We start from the raw sequence: 22256 nt of genomic DNA, 5'->3' as shown, positions 1-22256 counted from the left end.
TCCTTTGAATAAAAAAGAAAAATGAAACATTGTATTATTTATTTATTTATTTTTGAATTTTCAAATAAAGTGACTCATCACTTTTTAAAAAAAAAAAAATTATAATCTGTATTATATTTCTGTAATAATATCTTTAACTTAACCCAGACTTTTCTTTTGAGGAGTTATATTGAAGATCATTGCATTTCTGTGTGTTTAAATAAATGTTATTATTATCATTATTATGATTAAATGTTCAGCCCTAGTTTTGACTTATTCATCCAGACTGTGCAAATTCTGTGCTATTCCTTTTAATACAGAAAATGTCATTTTTAAGACAGGATTCAGTGATTCTGTCCCGTTGTGTAAATCATTACTCTCAAAATGTCTTTGAAAATTTCTTAAAATTGAAACAAAACAAAAATATTCAAAATATTTATGTCTAATAGTATCTGTAACTGTAACAGAAACTAAAATAGATACTAAAATAACAGTGATCCACACAAACACTCGTTCTCGTCTGTTTAACGATTGGTTTCTCTAATCTCTCTCTCATTCTGCATCTGCTCTTTATTTCGCAGCTCAATAGATGATTTTCTCCTCGTGTCTATTTAGGGAAATCCTCTGCGCCCTTTCTCTACATCTCTCGCTCGCTCTATCACAGGGATGAAGTAATGTATGCCAGCGCACACACATTCACACTCTCTCTGATATAAATAGGTGTGTGTGTGTGTGTGAGTGAAGTGTGTGCTGCGCTGAGGATGAAACGCTCATCAGGTGAAGCGGTGTGATCTTATGCGTTATGAATGACGAATGAAGCTTGAATGCTCTTTCCTCACGCTGTTAGCGTGTTATACTCCAGACGTGCTGTTTCTTGGAGAGATTGAGGCTGATCTTTAGCAGCTCATGTGTTTTTCTCGTTCCCATTCTGCAGGGTTTTACAGCTGCAGCTCTGAGATCAGTCAGAATATTCACGCTTGAGACTCTGTGATCCTCAGACCGATGTGAAAGTGTTTCTGCTCTGTTGACCGTTAACTCGTCATTTGCATGTTCAGTAAGGTCACATTTCCATATTTCACAGTGTCAGTCATTCAGAGACGCTCCTCATCTGTCGTTTTCAACACAGTTTAGTTTCACTGCTTAATCTGCTTCATTTCAACCGTAACTAATACTCACATTTCATCAACTAAATTAACAAATAATTGCTTTGATTTCATTTTCATTAGTCACTGGTCATTTTTTTGTGTGTCCAGTCCTCATATTATGTTATATTGTATAATATTACGTTTTATACATATGCATTATGTATTCAAAAGAAATTTCCAGAAGTGATTTTATGTCCATAGAAAGCAGATTAAATGTAAGAGTCTACTTTTAAGGTTTCAAATAAGTTTTTGGAGAATAAAATTTAGGGTTGTTGTATTTATTTTCATTCATTCATTTAAATTTATATTAGTTTTTATGCATTTCTTAAAAAAAAAAAAAAAAAAAAAAAAATATATATATATATATATGTATGTATGTATGTATGTGTGTGTGTGTGTGTGTGTATATATATATATATATATATATATATATATATATATATATATATATATTTTGCACGAGGTAAATGAACCCTTTAGTTATTTTTCTTTATTTTAATGAATGTATTTCAATTCATTTTATTTTTTATTTATAATTATTTGGTATTATTTTAAATAAACTATTTTTTAGATTGTGATATTTGGTTTGTATTTATATTTCTTGTATAAATATTTTATTTATTTTTACTAAATTTGTTTATTAAAATGACTTGCATCGATTTTTCAAGGTCAAGGTTGTTTATTGCTATTGTTTTTGGAGAATAAAATTTAGGGTGGTTTATTTATTTTGATTAATTTAAATTTATATTAGTTTTTATGTAATTCATAAAAAAGAAATTATATTTTGCACGAGGTAAATGAACCCTATTTTAGGCTGAGCGGTCAACACCAACTAGTTGTTTATTTTTCTTTATTTTATTGAATGTATTTATTTCAATTCATTTTATTTATAATTATTTGTTATTATTTTAAATGAACCCTATTTTTTTTAGAATGTGATATTTGGTTTGTATTTATGTATAAATAGTTAATTTATTTGTACTTAATTTATTATTTATTTATTTATTAAAATTACTTGCATAGATTTTTCAAGGTCAAGGTTGTTTATTGCTTTTTCTTTATTTTTACTTATTTTTATTTTTTTCCATTTTATCATTTTCATGAAAATATTTTTGCATCAGCATTCTAATGAGATTTTACAAAAGTGAAAGCAGATCAAATGTTAAGAGTCCACTTTTAAGGTTTTAAATAGGTTTTTGGAGAATAAAATTTAGGGTGGTTTATTTTCATTCATTCATTTAAATTTATATTAGTTTTTATGTATTTCATAAAAAAAAAAAAAAAGAAATAATATTTTGCACAAGGTAAATAAACCCTATTTTAGTTGTTTATTTTTCTTTATTTTAATGAATGTATTTATTTCAATTCATTTTATTTATAATTTGTTATTATTTTAACTAAACCCTAATTTTAGAAAGTGGGGTGGAAGTAATTTGTTTTTTGATGTCACAAATTAATTTTTGTTGTAAATATGCCTGACGAGATTGTTACACTGAATGACATTTTAGTTTGTGTTCTGTAAATTAGAGAAAAATGTATAATATTTATTTTTCTTAGTGATATTGAGTGTCAGTGTTTGATCTGGTGAGCGTTTCTCTTTCTGTGGTTGGACGTTTTGTGGTTTGAGTGAATTTTCCTCATCCCTCTACAGCGGCTCTTTCACTTCTGTTTCAGTGATGTTTTATTCGGATACTGATCTTCTCGTCATCCGTACTGTTAAAGGAGTTTACAGTTGTTTTGTGTATCTGTCGGTTTGGATGAGTTTCGTTGTTTAGTCCCGTCGTGTTGATCTGAGCTGATTCTGTTTCTGTCACAGGTTATAAACATCATGTAAATCGTCAGTAATGTCATTCGTTAATATTTCACAGCGGTTCAGTCGATCTGATTCATGTCTGATCACTTCACTTCATGTCTCAGCTCATTCTCATGTTACTTTTGTATTATTTATGTATTATTGGATTTATTGTTTTGAACTGTTAGCTTTTTCATTTTAATTTTAATTCATGTTTCAATAACTTTTTGTTGTCATATTGTTTTTGTCATTTTTATTTACAATTATTTCTATGTGTCTGTTTAGCTTTAATTTTTTTCATTCAGTTTTTGTAATTGTAATATCATTTAGATTTTAATTTGTTTTAGTAATTTTGTTGTGCTTTTATCATTTTTATTAGTTTTTCTTTTTTCAAAATATTTCTGTTAATCTTTATTTTTAAAGAAGTTTTAATAAAAATGAAAAAAAAATTAATTTGCTGTTTTGTTTTTTTCTATATTTTATTCCGGTTTCAATTTTGGTTTACACTTTAGCTTTTGTCATTTTTATTAGTTTTTTATTTTTGCTAAATTTCTATTTAGCTTTATTTTTAATGACATATAAGAAAAAAGGAACATTTTTCATTTACGGTTATGTTTTCTTTATTTTTTTTATTCATTTTTTATTTTCTCTAAATATTTCTGTTTAGCTTATTAGTAAAAATTGAACTTTTTTTTCATTTACTGTAATGTTTATTCTATATTTAATATTTATATTTCATTCCAGTTTACATTTTGCTTTACATTTTAGGAATTTTATGTGATTTTTGTCATTATTATTATTAATTTTTATTTTTATTTTATTTTAATTTTTCTATTTAGCTTTATTTTTATTGACATTTTAGTAAAAATGGAACATTTTTCATTTACTGTTATGTTTTTTTATATATATATATATTTAATATTTATATTTCATTCCAGTTTACATTTTGGTTTACATTTTAAGAATTTTATGTGCTTTTGTCATTTTTATTAGTTTATTAGAAAAGAAATTTTGCTTAAATTATTTCAGTTTTAGTCATTTTATTACATGCTAATTTTCAGTTAGTTGCCTTTTTTTTTTTAAGCTTTTAATTTTTTTCAGTCACCAAAAACAACCTGTAATAGTCAGTTCTTGTTCTTAATTTGTGATCTAATCAGTATTTGATCTCCATTGATGGATTGATTGATTTTTATTATTCATAATGTTCAGTCAGTGAGTCATAATCTGAATAAAGCTCTTTGATCTTCTGCATGTTATAATATAATGTGGTTTGTTGCTGTGGATGAATGTGTGTCGACAGTTTTCAGAGCAGAGACCAAATTTAGACGCTTTACCCACAACCTCACTCCTGACCTAAACACACACACACACACTTACACACTCCTCCTACTCAGCAGTTTGATGGAAAATTTGTGTCAGTTCGGTTCTCAGAGGTTTTTTTCTCGCTTTCACTTCCTGTTCCTAACGGTTTGAGGGCCGTCATGATGGACTTCACATCGCACTCGCATTCGGCCGTTTCTCAGACTGTTATTCACTGTCAATAACATTTACTGCAGTAAATGTCTGATTTGACCCTGTGGCTCTGTCTCACACACACACACACACACACACACACACACACACACACTCTCTCTCTCTCTGAGTGACTGAATGTGTGTTTTGTCTCTTCAGCTCTGATGATTGTCGTCAGCCTGTGACACTCAGAGACTCCAGCATCAGCGCTCAGCATGTCTGCTCTACAGGTACACAACACACCTGACAAAGACAAACTGTGTTTGCATAACTGAAATAAAAACCATTATGTTTATTTATTTATTTAAATGTATGCGTATTTTGCATGAGGTAAATGAATTATTATTTTTAGGGTGGGTGACTTGTTTATTTTTTTTGATGTTCATGTATTTAATTAAAAAGTATATTTTGAGATAAATGAACCTTGTTTTTTGGGAGGGAGGGTGGTATTTATTTTCGTTCGTTCATTTATTAATTTATTTTAGTTATGCATTTAATAAAAAACTAAAAAATTATATTTTGCATGAAGTAAATGAACCCTATTTCAGTCTGGGAGTGCTGATTATTTATTTATTTAGTTAATTTTTAATTACATGAAATGACAGTTCAACTTTCCTCACCCACCTTATTTTTTATTTTATTTAATTAATGCATTTATTTGAATAATTTTTTTAAATAATTATTTTTATTTTGTATACTCTATTTTTAGAATGTGGTATCTGGTTTAATATCTATCTATCTATAATTATTTATTTATTTATTTTTTTTATGTAGTTTATTAGGAGCATTTATTTACCAAGGCAACATTTTTCATTTACATTAATTTTACATAAATGCATTTATATATTTATCATTTATATTTTATTTCAGCTTTATTTTGATTTTAGTTTGTGTCTTAGTAATTTTATGTTTTTGTCATTCATTTTTATTAGTTTTTTTTTTTTAATTCTATTTTCTTTAATTGTACTTATTTTAACTCTTAATTTTATTATTGTTTTATTTTTTAAGCTTTTAATCTGTATTTCAGTCACCCCCAAAATAATCTTTATTAGTATGTTTTTTTTTTCTTAATAGTTTGTGGTCTAATCAATATTTGTTCTTCATTGATGGATTATTTTTTAATTATAGTAATAATAGTTTATGTGGTATTTGGCAATTTGTCAAGGTCAACAATGTTTAATGCTTTTTCTTTATTTTTACTTATTTTTTCATTGCGACCATTTTCATGGAAATATTTTTGCATTAACTTTCTAATGACTGTAATTGATATTTGTTTGAATTTTTTGCTAATTGTGCCAAATCACTTTCTTAATTTATAATACTTTGTTAAAAGTTTGATAAAAAGTAATATTAAAATAAAAAGTCGTTACAGTAACAAGAATGTTTTGAATAGTTCTGAAATAGATTTTTTCTTTTTTTGGCAAAATAAATAATATCTCAAATGTTTAATAGGTTCTTTATTCTTAAGCATAAGAATGAAGTGTTTCTTCTCTCTCAGACATCATGGCCGCCCGGCACCGAGTGTGTGGCCAAGTATAATTTCCAGGGCAGCACAGAGCAGGACCTGCCCTTCTGCAAAGGAGACCTGCTGACCATCATCGGCGTAACCAAGGTAACAGCCAATCGGCAAACACCTCGCGTCACGTGGACCTTTAATGTCTCCGAAATGTCCTGTAGGACTGAGTGACACGTCTGTTAGTCACTAAATATTGATTAGCAGAAATGTCATTAATGGACATTTTTTCAGACTTGTCTAAAAATTGTAGATTTACTCACAAATATTAAACTTTTGACTATATTGTTGTCAGAAAAATTGGTAAATTATTGTATATAAAATTATTTTTTTAGAATCTTTACTGTGAGTTTGCATTAAAAAAAATATTTTTTCTACAATGACATTTAATAAATTAATTATATAATTTATGTAACAAAATCATGATCGTTGCAGTGATCGTAACATGCTTTTTAAGTGTTTATATGAATTACGTTTTGAAACTTCTTGGCTGTTTGAATGAAATTGTGCTTGTGTACATGTTGAATCATCATCAAACTACAACAAACATCTTCCGTTATAGTTTTAGCTCTGTCAGTCGTGTTGTCGTGCTCATATTCTTCAGTGATTTATTGGTTGATCGATCGATTTATTGATTCAGGACCCAAACTGGTACAAAGCGAAGAACACTGTTGGTCGGGAGGGAATGATTCCAGCAAACTACGTCCAGAAGAGAGAAGGCGTCAAATCCGGAGGAAAACTCAGTCTGATGCCGTGAGTTCGTGATCTTTATTCAGTGTGTCAGCTTTCAGATCAACAACTCTAGATCCAGTTATGGTCACAGAGGACTCAAGCTCTGCTGAATTGTGGGTAATGGTTGTCTGTTGGTTCGGTTGATGATGGTTTTGAGAATGGAAGCTTACATGAGCTGGAGTCTGTTTCAGTGCTTCTGCTGCTGGAAACTCGTCACACACACACACACACACACAGAACACATGTAGTCATTATTCAAATCCACCTCAAACACACAAACTCATTCTCACGCTTACTCGCTCTCAAACACGCACATATTAACTTACACTCACAGACACACACACACACACACACTGGCACTCACTAATTCTCAAACTCACTAACACGCTCAATAACTCACTAACTCACCAACACACAAATACTCACAAACCCAGTAACTCACACACAGATGTTATACACTCACACCTGCTCACTCACTCACACTGACACTCACAAATGCACTCACTAATTCACAAACATTCACTACCCACTAACTCTAACTTGCTAAGTCACAAACACACACTAACTCGCACTTACTCACTAACTCAAAAACACTTGCTCACAAATATTCACTAACTCACAAACACACTAACTCACAAATACACAAATACTCACAAAACCAGTAACTCACACACACGTTATACACTCACACTGGCACTCACAAACACACTCACTAATTCACAAACATTCACTACCCACTAACTCACTCAGTAACTCTCAAACACACACTTACAAATATTCACTAGCTCACTAACTCACACTTACTCACAAACCCACTAACTCACAAGCACTTGCTCACAAATATTCACTTACTCACAAACTCAGTAACTCTCACTCACTAACTCACAAACACACTCTCTCTCACAAACACACACACACTGACACTCACAAATGCATTCACTAACACTAACTCACACTCACAAACTCACAAATACTCACAAACCCAGTAACTCACACACAGATGTTATACACTCACACCTGCTCACTCACACTGACACTCACAAACGCACTCACTAATTCACAAACATTCACTACCCACTAACTCTAACTTGCTAAGTCACAAACACACACTAACTCGCACTTACTAACTCAAAAACACACTTACTCACTAACTCACAAACACTTGCTCACAAATATTCACTAACTCACAAACATACACTTACTCACAAACTCAGTAACTCGCACTCACTAACTCACAAACACACACTGACACTCACAAACACACACTGACACTCACAAACACATTCACTAACACACTAACTCACACTCACAAACTCACAAATACTCACAAACCCAGTAACTCACACACAGATGTTGTACACTCACACCTGCTCACTCACTCACACTGACACTCACAAACGCACTCACTAATTCACAAACATTCACTACCCATTAGGGATGCAACAATACAGTTAGTCCACGGTTCAATACGTACCTCGGTTTTTAAACACGGTTTTCGGTTCGGTTCGGTTCTGATATCTTGCCACTTCAGTGTGGGTTTTTTTTTGGAACAAATTAACAAAATATTCCCGTAAACCTCTGTACACTAGAAAAATCGTGGTTTAGTATATGTCTGCTAAATTTTTCTTTTGAGAGAGGTATTATTTTTTCGATTTTTATGCAAAATAGAATGGGTTTCATTCATACTGGACGCCAGAGGGCGCCCTCGTGCAGAAAATCCAGCTTCTCTAATATGGATAAAAGCATCGCTATTGCTGTAACTGATTAAAAACAAGATATAACGTTAAACGTTTTCAATGACGAAATGTAAGGACAATAAACACTGCAATAATATATGGTCTGTCTGTGTTCTTCAAGCCATCTCGTGTATTTTCATAAGCCATTGCTAATCGACATACGTAGATATGAGTATAGAATTTATTGTCTGCCTCATTCAGTGAGAAGAATCACATCAGATCACACAAGGAAGTTATTTCAAACACTCAACTGATGTTGTGAATTAAAAACAAGTTATAATGTTTATTTTATAACTGTTGTTTTTATAACTCTTTTGTTGGACAGCAGGTTCAGAAAGGCTTATCACTGCATGTCATTAGAATGGAAGACGCTCTGCGCGTGTTGCTTTTTCAAATATAAGCGGGGAAGCGTTTCCTCATTTCAGCACGCGCACATACAGCAAATTCCGAGAGAAATAAAACAAGGAAGTTATTTAAATGCAAAACCAAAAAACCGCAATTCACAAGCACGTATTGAACCGTGAATGTCGTACTGAACGGTTCAATATTATATTGAGTATTGTGACATCCCTACTACCCACTAACTCACACACACTTACTCACAAACCCACTCTCACTCACTCAGAAACACACTCACACAGATGTATACACTCACACTAACACACTAACTCACAAACACACTCTCACTCAGAAACACACTCACAAACACACACACACTGACACTCACAAACGCATTCACTAACTCACAAAAACTCTTACTGACTCCCAAACACAGGATAATGTAGTTTCTCTTGATACATTCCTGTTGTCATATTTTCTGTATTTTTGGATAAAGGTTGTGTGTTCAGCACAGAGCTCGTGACCCACAATCCTCAGCGTTTGCTGATTCTTCTCAAACACAACATTGTTGTTCTCTAGCCTGATTTGATTTGAACAATCATCATTTTGTGTGATTCTGTTTGCATGATTTGATTTCAGTAACATACTGAATCTTTGTCTCACACTCTCTCGTGTGACACTACGGTCCCTTATAATGACCTCTGACCTCTGCAGAAAACATCACTTTAGCTACACTCGTTGTTCTCACTGATCTGTGCGTTTTGCTTCGTGCAGTTGACTTTCTGGAGCCAAAAACCAAGAATCAATTCAGTGGCAGTTGAGTGTTTCTGCATGTGGTTTATTGCTAAAATCTGTGTGAGTGTTAACGTGTCAGTCTGGTTTGATGTGATGAAGCTCATTGGTTCCTCTCAAGTGTCATGAGATGGTGTCAGATTGTAGTTCGTCAGTATGAAACTGTGTTCTGATGATTGTTACTCATGGAGTTTCTCAGTAAATGAGTGAAATGCTGAAGTGAAATACAGTGACGCATCAGTGTGTCTCGGCAGAGCTGTGACATCATCCGCTTTCATCAGAAAATATAACTTCTACCGCTTCCTCAAAACTGCTTCACTAGTCCAGAGTCAAATATAGAAAAACTTACAGCGCAGTTACTTACAGCTGTCTTAGTGTCACTAATGACACATTAAGTTTTGCGTTTTTAGTTCTTTTTTTTACGTAATATTTTATTTTGGCATAATTTCAGTAAAAGACTATTTTTGATGATATGAGAGCTGAAGAGAATGATGTTAAATTCATCACCATGTAACATCAAAAGAATGTCAAATAATGCAAACTGAATGTCTGCTGGATTAGACTAATATGTGACTCAATGACAATTCGAGTTTGAGTCTCACCTGAAGTCTCTCTAATCTGTACATACTGTATGATCTCAGGATAAAGAAGGCAAACAGATAAATGGATCTAACAGTTTTCTCATTGTTTGCGTGTTTGTCAGATGGTTTCACGGTAAGATCACACGTGACCAGGCGGAGCGGCTGCTGTATCCGCCAGAGACGGGGCTGTTCCTGGTGCGCGAGAGCACGAATTACCCCGGCGACTACACGCTGTGTGTGAGCTGTGACGGCAAGGTGGAGCATTACCGCATCATCTATCACGGCGGGAAACTGTCCATCGACGAGGAGGAGTACTTCGACAACCTCATGCAGCTGGTGGAGGTGAGTGTGTGAGCGTGCGTGCATGTTTTGCATGTGTGGAAGAACATTTGATTGTGTGTGTAAGACAGTACATTTATGAGTACTTGTGTGAGTGTGTGTGCAAGTGAAAGTGAGTTTGTGTGTGCATGGGTGTGCGTTATCGTGTGTTATGTATGTGTGCAATAAAATTTGAGTGTGTGTGTGTAAGAGAGTACATTTGTTAGTACTTGAGTGCATGCGTGTGCATTATCATGCATGTGTGCAAGAATGTGTGAGTGTGCACGTGGGTGAGTACATTTGTGAGTACTTGTGTGAGTGTGCGTGTGCAAGCGTGATTGCGTGTTATGCATGTGTGCAAGAACATTTGAGTGTGTGTGAGAGTACATTTGTGAGCACTTGTGTGAGTGGTGTGTGTGTGTGTGTGTGCAAGTGAGTGTTTGTGTGTGCATGTGTGTGCGTTATCATGCATGTGTGCATGAACGTGTGAGTGTGCAGGTATGAGTACATTTGTGAGTGAGTGTTTGTGTGTGCATGTGAGTGCAAACGTGTGTCTGTGTGTGTGTGTGACCGTGCATGCGTGTGATGCATGTGTGCAAGAACATCTGAGTGTGTATGTGTGTGAGCACATTTGTGAGTACTTGTGTGAGTGTGTGCATGTGAGTGTGCGAGCGTACGTGTTATCAAGCATGTGTGCACAAACATTTGAGTGTGTGTGAGTACATTTGTGAGTCCTTGTGTGAGTGTGTGCAGGTGAGTTTGTGTGTGTTATCATGCATGTGTGCAAGAATGCACATTTGTGAGTACTTGTGTGAGTGTGTCTGCAAGTGAGTGAGTTTGTGTGTTATCATGCATGTGTGCAAGAACGTGAGTGTAAGTACATTTGTGAGTATTTGTGAGCATGTGAGTGTGCAAGCATGAATGTGTGAGCGTGTGTGCGTTATGCATGTGTGCAAGAACATTTGAGTGTGTGTGAGTGTGTTTGTGAGTACTTGTGAGTGTGTGCAAGTGAGAGTGCGTTTGTGTGTGCGTTATGCATGTGTGCAAGAACGTGTGAGTGTGCACGTGTGTTTGTGTGAATGTTTGTATGTGTGCATGCATGTCATAATGCCTGTGTGCAAGAACATTTGAGTGTGCGTGTGAGTACATTTGTGAGTACGTGAGTGAGTTTGTGTGCATGTAAGTGAAAGTGAGTTTGTGCATGTGTGTGAGTGTGTGCACAAATGTGTGTGTGTGTGTGTTTCTGTGTGCGAATGTGTGAACGTGTGTGTTTTTCAGCATGCATGTGTGTGTCGGAGTGTGCGTGAGTTTCAGCTTGTGTGTGAGCCTACGCGTGTGTGTGGTATGTGTGTGAGTGCGTGAGCATGCATATGTGCAAGTGTGTGTGCGTGTTTTGAAGCATTCCTCACATTCTCTTGTCTTGTGTCTCATTCTTGTCTCGTTTTCTCTCGATGGCATGTCATAACAAGCTGCTCATGATTCAACGTCACACATATCTTGTGAAACTGCTGTAAACAAGAGCAGACCTGTGAGTGTGTGTGTGTGTGTGTGTGTGCTTCATAAATGTGATTCATTAAGAGTTTTTTTCTGCCCTCTAGTGGCTCCTGTGTGTCTGTGAAACTCAAATGATCATCTAAATGAGTTTATGATAAGAGAATTATTCTACTGTGCAGGATATTAAAAAGGCAGCAGTGATTAGTGATGCAGTCTAGATGTGTCTAGTTAAGAACGTTTATTAATTTTGCATTTCACTGTTGACTGAGACTGTAGTGATTTGAGTAAGTTTGATTCGTTAATCATTAGTGCTGTTCACGATTTGATGTTTTCTGTTCGTGGCGTGAAAACTCATTCTGCATCAACTCAGAAAGGCACGTTTTGTTTCTACCGGAAACATCTCATCAGAGCGCCGTGAGACGAGTGTGACCTCTATCCCAGCATGCTCTGCTCCCTCGGGCTGCTGTCCTTCACTCTTCCCCTCCGTCCTCCTTATTTTGGGCCCACAGTCTCTGTGCGTTTCCTCTTTCACATGTTCACAGGAAGTGCTCTGACTGCTGCGCTGACCCCTGAGCACAGTTCATAACCGTTTCTGTGTGAAACATGGCTATTGATAACACATATTAATGCGTGTGTGTGTGTGTGTGGGTGTTTGCAGCATTACACCAAAGATGCTGACGGTCTTTGCACGAGGCTCATCAAACCCAAGCTGATGGAGGGGACGGTGGCGGCGCAGGACGAGTTCTCCAGGAGTGAGTGTCTCATTGAGCTTCAGTGCAAAACGGTCTTACGATTCTTACTGATTTGGTTACACAGTGTTCACTGATTTTCAGTTTTGTTTACCTATTTAAACTTTGTGTAAGTTACTATTTTATAGTAGGCATATAACTTGGTGTATTATTATTTGTTTTGTTTATAAAAGTTCATTATGCCGCTCATTCAAAAGTAAAGTGAAAGTAAAATGCACAGGACGCTTTTATAAACTACTTAAAACTGAAGGAAAGTGAAGAAAACTCAAGGGAAAACTCAAACGAACTAAAAACAAACAACTGCTTGATGCCGAATTGCAGCTAATTTGAAAGTGAAAGTTAAATGTGCACAGCGCTTTTACCGAAGGAAAGCGAAGAAAGAGGGAAAACTCAAATGAATTAAAACAAACAATTGCTAGATGCTGAATTGCTGCTAATTTGAAAGTGAAAGTAAAACTCGAACTATACTAAAACATATTGCCGTATTGTTTTCCCTTCGACTTTTTTTTTTTATTATTATTATTATTAATTTTCTTTAGTTGGTCTTAAAAAGGTCTTTAGAAAAGTCTTAAATTTGCCCTCATAACACCTGCAGAAACCCTGTACAGGCATCGAACCAGTGCTGTTTCAGTAGTATTAATTTGCTATTGTAGATTTGCTTATATTCTGAAGTAGTTTTTAATTTACACTATCAGGTTTAAATTTAATGCTAGTTGAAGTTTGAGTAATTTTGCATGTGCATTTGTCAATTTTTTGTTTGTTTGTTTTTTGTTTTGTTTTTGTTTATTCAAGATATCATCCTTTAGGTTTAGTTTATTATTAATTTATTATTTCAGTTTTTATTATTTTATTTCCAGATAGTAATTTGTATTTAATGTGATTATTTAGGTTTAATTTAATGATTCACTATTCATTTATAATTTATTATTTAAGTTTTCATTATTTATTTATTTTACTTCCAGTTAGCAATTTCATTTTAATATTATTTATATGCCATTATAGTTTTTATTTATATTTTAAAGTATTTTTTTGTTGTTGTTTTTACAAAATTAGTTATGATATTTGTAATTTTGTTATTGTGCTTTTGTCATTTTTATTTATTTATTTGCTTTTTTAAGTTTGGGTATTTATTTATTTTTTTATTTATTATTTAAAATGTTTAATTTAATAATTCATTATTCGTTTAGAATTGTATTGTTTAAGTTTTCATTTTTTATTTTATTTCCAGTTAGCAATTTCATTTTAATATTATTAAATAATAGTGTTATTTTAGTTTTTATTTAGTTTATTTTCAAACTACAGAACGAAGGAAAATACAAGTGCAAGATGAATCTTAGCAGATTGCAGTCCGGAGCTTTAGAAATGTTCAGGACTGAGGGAGATAAAGCAGAAGTGAAAACTGCTTCATCTTGATGTTTGTCTTGACAGGTGGATGGTCTCTGAACATGAAAGATCTCAAACTCCTACAGATCATCGGCAAAGGAGAGTTTGGAGGTGCGTGAAGATCCGTGTGATGCTGTGTTTGAGTTTGGTGAATCTGTATGTAATCTGTGTGTGTGTGTGTGTTCAGATGTGATGGTGGGAGATTACAGAGGGACGAAGGTCGCAGTGAAGTGCATCAAGCACGACGCCACGGCTCAGGCCTTCCTCGCTGAAGCGTCAGTCATGACGTGAGTGCAAATGATCACACTGACCTTCACCTGTACTTCATGAAAATCAAATCTGTAATTAATTACTAAGACATATTATCAGAGATATAGTACAACCACTGATATTTACATCATTTTATGTCAGTATCTGGTATAAAGATCTCATTGATTTACAAGCATGTCCGTGTGTGTGTGTGTGTGTTGCAGTCAGATGAGACACACTAACCTGGTGCAGTTATTAGGGGTGATCGTGGAGGAACAAGGCAGTTTGTTCATCGTGACTGAATACATGGCCAAGGTCAGTGGTGTTTCTCTCTGTGTTGCTGTTAAAAGTTGAAATGTGAACTCATTTAGGCCAGTAAATTGCTTATAATCTGTTGATGAATTATGACAATTCTTACTGTATTGCTTTTATATTATAATATGTGACCCTGGACCACAAAACTAGTCATAAGGATCAGTTTGGTGAAACTGAGCTTTATATGTCATCTGAAAGCTGAGTAAATAAGATTTTCATTGAAGTATGGTTTGTTAGGATAAGACAATATTTGAAAATCTGCAATCTGAGGGTGCAAAAAATCTAAATATTGAGAAAATCACCTTTAAAGTTGTCCAAATTAAGTTTTTAGCAATGCATATTACTAATCAAAAATTACGTTTTGATTTAAAATTTACAAAATATCTGGAATGGAACATGATCTTTACTTAATATCCTAATGATTTTTGGCATAAAAGAAAAATCTTGACATGTTAAATTAATAGAGTGCATGTTTAATCTCTTTATTTTGTTTTGTGCAGCTGTAAATAATAATAAATAAAGAATTCTTCAAATTTATTACTCATGATTGCTCAAAATTAGTCCAATTTTGATAAACCTGTTTTTTTTTTTCTAACAAAACGACATGGAAACAACCTAAATAGTACTCTAAAATGTTTGCAAACAAAATAAATTCATTTTACTTATTTAAACTTTCACTTGCTTGAAAAAGTGACCGTTTTTCATGCTGCAGTGGTTTGTCATACTGACGTATGTTAATCAATACAATTCAGTCCAAAAGTGTGAGAGATATGAGGAATATGCAAAATATGACCCTGGACCACAAAACTAGTCATAAAGGTCAATTTTTTTTTTAATTCAGATTTATACATCATCTGAAAGTTGAATAAATAAGCTTTGCATTGATGTGTGGTTTGTTAGGACAGGACAATATTTGAAAATCTGGAATCTGAAAAAATCGAAATTATTGAGAAAATCACCTTTAAAGTTGTCCAAATTAAGTTTTTAGCAATGCAAATTAATAATCAAAAATTAAATTTTAATATATTTACAGTAGGAAATTTACAAAATATCTTTATGGAACATGATCTTTACTTAATATCATAATGATTTATTATCATCTAATTATTGGACTAATTATTTATTTAAAAATCCAATTTTATTAAACTTATATATTATTTCAAACAAAACAACATCAAAACAATTTTTGAATAAAGTAAATTCTATGTACTTATTTAAAATGTCACTTTCAGATGAAAAAATGCTGCAGTGGTTTGTCAACACATGTACATGTTAATGTTCATCAACAAAATTCAGTCCAAAAGGATGAATAAATATATTTTACAGGCATCTGACACTAATCTAACTCCATAGATAATTGTACAGAAAGTTTTTTTGACACTAATGGTGCTCCATACGCTCCGCGTCAAAATATCCCGAGTATAAAATGTGAAACTTTTTTATTTATTTATTTTTTTAAATAGTTGTAAATCTTAAAAAATAAAAAAATAATTAATGTTTAAAAAAATAATAATAATAATATTAAAAAATTAAAGCATTTGCAAAGTTTCATTCCCTTACTAAAAATTATGGATTTTTTTAGATGCATTATAAGGGTTAATTTCAGCAACAATGTTGTGAAATCCTCAGATCTTGGTTAAATGTGTGCAGCAGCCTGTTTGATGAAAGCAGTTTAATCACCTGATTTATTTAGTGATCGTGTGTGTGTGTGTGTGTGTGTGTGTGTTGAACAGGGCAGTCTGGTGGATTACCTGCGCTCTCGGGGTCGGACCGTGTTGGGCGGCGAGTGTCTGCTGAAGTTTTCTCTGTGAGTAAACGTCTCATTCCACACGTCAGTCAGCTGCGTGTCTGTCTGTGGGGATCTTTAGCGTGTTTGTGTCCGTGTCGCAGTAACGTCTGTGAGGCCATGGAGTACCTGGAGGCCAATAACTTCGTGCACAGAGATCTGGCGGCTCGCAACGTGCTGGTGTCCGACGACAACATCGCCAAAGTCAGCGACTTCGGACTGACCAAAGAGGCCTCGTCCACACAGGACACGGCAAAACTGCCCGTCAAATGGACCTCGCCTGAGGCGCTGCGAGAGAAGGTATAGCTTTATGTATTTCAAGAAAAGATCAAAGACAAACTGACAGTAAAATTGAGGCTTGTGTTTGGAGATCCATGTGCAATAGATCAGATTTTGCATTTAAAGCATATGAATGATTGACTTTCATTCCGTCAGTGATTCAAGACGCTTTGTCACGTCATTCCTGATGTAAAAAAAACTCTCATCATTACTAGTTTCATGTCAGTAATAGATTTTTCTCTTGTGTTTTCACAGAGGTTTTCTACTAAATCTGACGTGTGGAGTTACGGCATTCTGCTGTGGGAGATTTACTCTTTCGGACGCGTGCCGTACCCCAGAATTGTAAGGCTTTCATTGCTTTAAACAAAATATAAATAAATATATCAAAACTTTTTAATTAGTAATATGCATTAAGAACTTCATTCTTTTCTTTTTTTTGTGCACCCTCAGATTTTCAAATAGTTGTATCTCTTGTCCTAATTGGGGTGCAGATTGACCCCATCACTGGTTTTGTGGTCCAGGGTCACATGTGCATAGACTTAAACTATACTTAGTATAAAATATGTGCATTTTAAATCTATTATCTTTGTACTAGGGAATATATTTCAGAATAAATTTAAGAAACAATTTCAAGAAAATAATATTATACTATAATAATAATAATAATATAATACAACTAGATATAAAGGTTTGTTAAGGCAAACTTTGAAGTTGGCTTGACAAAGCCTGACCAGAAAGTTTAAGAAAGTTTGTCTGTCAGATAGATAGATAGAGTAGCATGTTGCTAGCATGTTTCTAACATGATTAGCATGTTACTAGCATGTTGTTACAATGTTATTAGCATGATTAAACATGATTAGCATGTTGTTAACATGTCTCTAGTATGATTAGCTTGTCACTTGAATGTTGTTAACATGTTTCTAGCATGATAAGCAAGCTACTAGCATATTTCTAATATGATTAGCAAGTTACTAGAATGTTGCCAGCATATTTGTAACATGATTAACATGTAGTTAGCATGTTGTTAATATTTCTTGCATAATTAACAAGTTACTACCATGTTTCTAACATAATTAGCATGTCACTAGAATGTTGTTAGCATTTTTTTAACATGATTAAAATGTGGTTAACATGTTGTTACCATGTTTCTAACATGATTATCAAGTTACTAGCATGTTTCTAATATGATTAGTAAGTTACTAGAATGTTGCCAGCATATTTCTAACATGATTAACATGTAGTTAGCATGTTGTTACAATGTTTCTAGCATGATTAGCTAATTACTAGCTTGTTGTTAGCATGATTAGCAAGTTACTAGCATGTTTCTAATATGATTAGCAAGTTACTAGTGTTACTTGTTGTTAATGTTTTTTTGCATGATTAGCACGTTACTAGCATGTTGCTAGCATGTTTTTAACATGATTAAAATGTAGTTAGCATGTTGTTACCATGTTTCTAGCATGATTAGCTAATTACTAGCTTGTTGTTAGCATGATTAGCAAGTTACTAGCATGTTTCTAATATGATTAGCAAGTTACTAGTGTTACTTGTTGTTAACATGTCTCTAGCATGATTAGCTTGTCACTTGAATGTTGTTAACATGTTTCTAGCATGATTAGCTAATTACTAGCTTGTTGTTAGCATGATTAGCAAGTTACTAGCATGTTTCTAAAATGATTAGCATGTCACTAGAATGTTGTTAGCCTGTTTCTAGCATGATTAGCAAGATACTAGCAAGTTGCTAGCATGATTAACATGTTAACATGTTTCTAGCATGATTAGCAATTTGCTAGCTTGTTGCTAGCATGTTTCCAACATGTAGTTTACATGTTACTAACATATTTCTGGCATGATTAGCATGTTACTAGCATGTTTTAGCATGATGAGTTTGAATAGTGTTGCTCATTTGAACATTCTGTCAGTGTCTGTGGGATTTTTCACAGTTTTAATTAAGTCCAAGAAGAGATAGTTAGAAAAGATAAAGTCATTGATTGTCTGAGTGTGTGTGTGTGGGACCAAATGTCCCCACAAGGATAGTAAAACCTGAAATTTTTGACATTGTGGGGACCGGCTTGTGGTCCCCATGGGTACAAAAGCTTATAAATCATACAGAATGAGTGTTTTTGAGAAAGTAAAAATGCAGAAGGTTTTCTGTAAGGGTTAGGTTTAGGGGTAGGGTTAGGGTAAGGGGATAGAAAATACAGTGTGGACAGTATAAAAACCATTGCACCTATGGAGAGTCCCCACAAAGATAATAAACCAGACATGTGTGTGTGTGTGTGTGTGTGTGTGTGTGTGTGACTGTAGTTCTCCCTGTGATCAGCTGTAGTGTCAGTATTATGTGAGTGTGAGTGCAGCGGTGTTGTTGCGCGTGCGTCCATGAGGGGGCAGTCTGAGCTCGTGCGTCTCGTGTCTCCGCAGCCGCTGAAGGAGGTGGTGCCGCGCGTGGAGAAGGGCTATAAGATGGACGCTCCCGACGGCTGCCCGGCCGCCGTCTACGACCTGATGAAGCAGTGCTGGACGCTGGACCCGGCCGGACGGCCCTCGTTCCGTCTTCTGCGCGAGAAGCTGCAGCACATCAGAGCCAAGGAGCTGTACCTGTGAGGGCCGCGGGGCCCGGGGACGACCCAGACCCTCTGCATCACAAACCAAACCTTTTACTGTGGCTCCACACACTCTTTTGTGTACTCGGACGTGGACTGTTGATCTGGACGCTCTCTCGTGATCCGTGACGTGAGAGGAGGAACACACTGACGCGTGTGTGTGTGTGTGTGTGTGTGTGTGTGCAGCAGTATTTGCTCCTCTTCTGGTTTGGTTCTCCGTTCTGCTCATGGCATCAGTGAGGAGGGCTGGTCTTTTCCTCTGCTGCTGTTTTTCTCTCTCGCTCCTGTTAAAAATGTCTCGTGAAAACACGCAAGTCATATTTCACACCAAAATTAAAATTTATAACCGAGCCTAATTGATGGAACATTAAGTTTTTCATTATTTTTAATACTCACTGATGTAGCACATCCAGATTTTATTTTGTAACGGTAATTATTCTCAGTTAAGATCATTATACTGGTACTGTGTTCTTAGTAAAAATCATTTTATTACCAAAATGCAATGCAAAAATTAATGCAAAAATTATTATACATAATGGTAGTATTTTTTTCCTCCTAATTTTTTTTTAGATCGTATGAGACACAATGATGGTATTATTTTTTGTTTCCAACATGGAAAAAAATAGCTTTTTTTCTTGCAATTCTAAATTTATTTCTCACAATTCTATTTTTTTTCACAATGGGTTAAAAAATGTTTAAAAGGTCATTGCAACTTTTTAATCTCACAATTCAGACTTTATATTTGTGAGAAAGTCAGAATTTAATTTGGCAGAATTGCAAGTAAAAATTTCAGAATTGCGAGATAAATTGCGCAAATCCAAGTTATTTTTCTCTCACAATTTTTTTTCTTGCAACGGTTTAAAAAAAATGAAAGGTAATTGCAACTTCTTAATTCCACAACTGAGACTTTATATCTGACTATATTTGCAAGGAAGTCAGAATTTAATCCTCAGAATTGCAAGAAAAATGTCTGAATTATGCGATAGAAATCCTAGTTTACGTCTTGCAATTCAGTTTTTTGCTTTCACCATATAATTAAAAAGTAAAAAAGCTAATTGTTACTTTTATCTCACATTTTTTTCTTGCAATTCTGAGTTTCTCATAATTATTTTTTTTTTCCCAAAAATTGGTAAAAAAAAAAATAATAATAATAAATAAATAAATAAATAAATAAATAATAAAATTAAAACAGTCATTGCAACTTTTTAATCTCGCAATTCAGACTTTATATCTGAATTTATTCTTACAGGAAAGTCAGAATTTAATTTGGCAGAATTGCAAGATTTTTTTGCAAATCCAGGTTTACATCTTGCATTTCAGTTTTTTTGTTTTCACAATAGAATTAAAAAGTAAAAAAGCAAATTGTTACTATTCTCTCTCTCTCAATTTTTTTTTTTTTTTTTTTTTTGCAATTCTGAGTTTATTTCTCACAATTCTATTTTTTCACAATGGGTTAAAAAATAAAAAAGGTAATTGCTTTTTAATCTCACAATTCAGACTTTATATTTGTGAGAAAGTCAGGATTTAATCCTTAGAATTACAAGAAAAAATTCTGAATTGTTTACATTTTGCAATTCTGTTTTTTGTTTTCACCATAGAATTAAAAAGTAAAAAGCTAATTGTTACTTTTCTCACAATTTTTTTTGAAAGAATTTAATCCACAGAATTGCAAGAAAAATTCAGAATTGCGAGATAAATTGTTTCTCGCAAATCCAAGTTATTTTTATCGCACAACTTTTTTTTCTGACTTTATATTTGTGAGAAAGTCAGAATTTAATTCCCAGAATTTCAAATTCTTTCAGTTCTGTTTTGTTTCCACCATAGAATTAAAAAATAAAAAGCTAATAAATTAAAGACTTTTTATCTCACAATTCAGACTTATGTCTGTGTGTTTGTTTCCGCTACAGAATAAAAAAGGTAATTGCAACTTTTTATCATGCAATTCTGAATTTTTTTTTTTTTGTCATGACAATTGTAATTTTTTTTGCATTACCTAAGTAAGAAATAATGAACCGTTATAATGATTGCTCCTAATATCAGGCTTAATTTAATTTAATGCAAGAATTATTTTCCTTTTGATTTGTGGTGTGGTGTGATGTGACCTGCACGTGATCTTCACGAGATTCATCCGCTGTCATTCTGAGTGTGTGTGTGTGTGTGTGTGTGTGTGTGTGTCAAAGTGCCTGCTGGAGTTGACAGAGCAGTGCCTGTGTTCCTCTGACATCAGACTCGACGCCTGTCTTTTTATTCTTTTCTTTTTTAAACCGGCCTTTTTTTAATGTTTGTATCTGTTATTTGTCATCTGCATCAAGACGGGGGTTTGTGTTCACTAGCGCCAGACTGAACTGAGGCAATGAGCTGGGAAACACAAACACACTGACACACACACACACACACACACACACTTCCCAGCTGAGCTCATGTGCCTGCCATCACACACACTCTCTCACACACACACACACACACACACATGTTCACTGACAGTCACACACACTCCCTCTAGTGGACTGGGAGGGTCAGTCCATCGGAACTCTTACTGCGTCGGCCTGTTTTATATTAAAATATATTTAAGAAGTGAGCGTTCAGACGGACTCATGCATGCTCAGAGAGGCCTTGAGTAACGTGTCAGTGCTTTCAATGTTCATTGTTTTAATATTCTGCCATGATTACGAATAAATCATTCCATCTGACCAGCGCAGAGCGCGTGCGTGGTCGCTGGGGGGCGGAGCCGGCGGCAGGAAGTGACCTCGTCGCTCTCGATGAGCGTCGCATCTTTCAAACTGTTCACATGAACACGGCCACATTCACACAGTCTCAGCGGCTCAGTAAAAGATGTTTCTTGAAGGAATCTGTTTATTACCAATGATTTCTGGTCATTCCTCACACTGTAAAATATATGCACATTCATGCATTTGGGTAAACAAATATATTTTAAACAGCACTTTCATTCGTTTATTAT

The 22256-nt window shown here is 34.2% G+C and overlaps 1 protein-coding gene across 2 annotated transcripts in view; it reads left to right on the top strand.

Annotated features, from left to right (window-relative positions):
- LOC127180977 (tyrosine-protein kinase CSK) overlaps nucleotides 1-21991 on the top strand; it is a 37614-nt gene extending 15623 nt beyond the window's left edge. For both annotated transcript variants that reach the window (XM_051135407.1, XM_051135408.1), the window contains exons 2-13: nucleotides 4588-4658; nucleotides 5927-6040; nucleotides 6582-6694; nucleotides 10244-10463; nucleotides 12592-12685; nucleotides 14111-14176; nucleotides 14253-14352; nucleotides 14539-14629; nucleotides 16363-16436; nucleotides 16520-16715; nucleotides 16950-17036; nucleotides 19116-21991. In XM_051135407.1, coding sequence (XP_050991364.1) covers nucleotides 4644-4658; nucleotides 5927-6040; nucleotides 6582-6694; nucleotides 10244-10463; nucleotides 12592-12685; nucleotides 14111-14176; nucleotides 14253-14352; nucleotides 14539-14629; nucleotides 16363-16436; nucleotides 16520-16715; nucleotides 16950-17036; nucleotides 19116-19298 — 1353 coding nt within the window. In that variant the 5' untranslated portion in view covers nucleotides 4588-4643 and the 3' untranslated portion in view covers nucleotides 19299-21991. The remainder of the gene's footprint in view (nucleotides 1-4587; nucleotides 4659-5926; nucleotides 6041-6581; nucleotides 6695-10243; nucleotides 10464-12591; nucleotides 12686-14110; nucleotides 14177-14252; nucleotides 14353-14538; nucleotides 14630-16362; nucleotides 16437-16519; nucleotides 16716-16949; nucleotides 17037-19115) is intronic.
- The last annotated feature ends 265 nt before the right edge of the window (nucleotides 21992-22256 follow it).

The sequence above is a fragment of the Labeo rohita genome, chromosome 18 (assembly GCF_022985175.1).
Source record: "Labeo rohita strain BAU-BD-2019 chromosome 18, IGBB_LRoh.1.0, whole genome shotgun sequence".
Lineage (NCBI taxonomy): Eukaryota > Metazoa > Chordata > Actinopteri > Cypriniformes > Cyprinidae > Labeo > Labeo rohita.
Note: the sequence above shows the minus strand (reverse complement) of the source record. Positions and strands in the feature narration are given on the sequence as shown.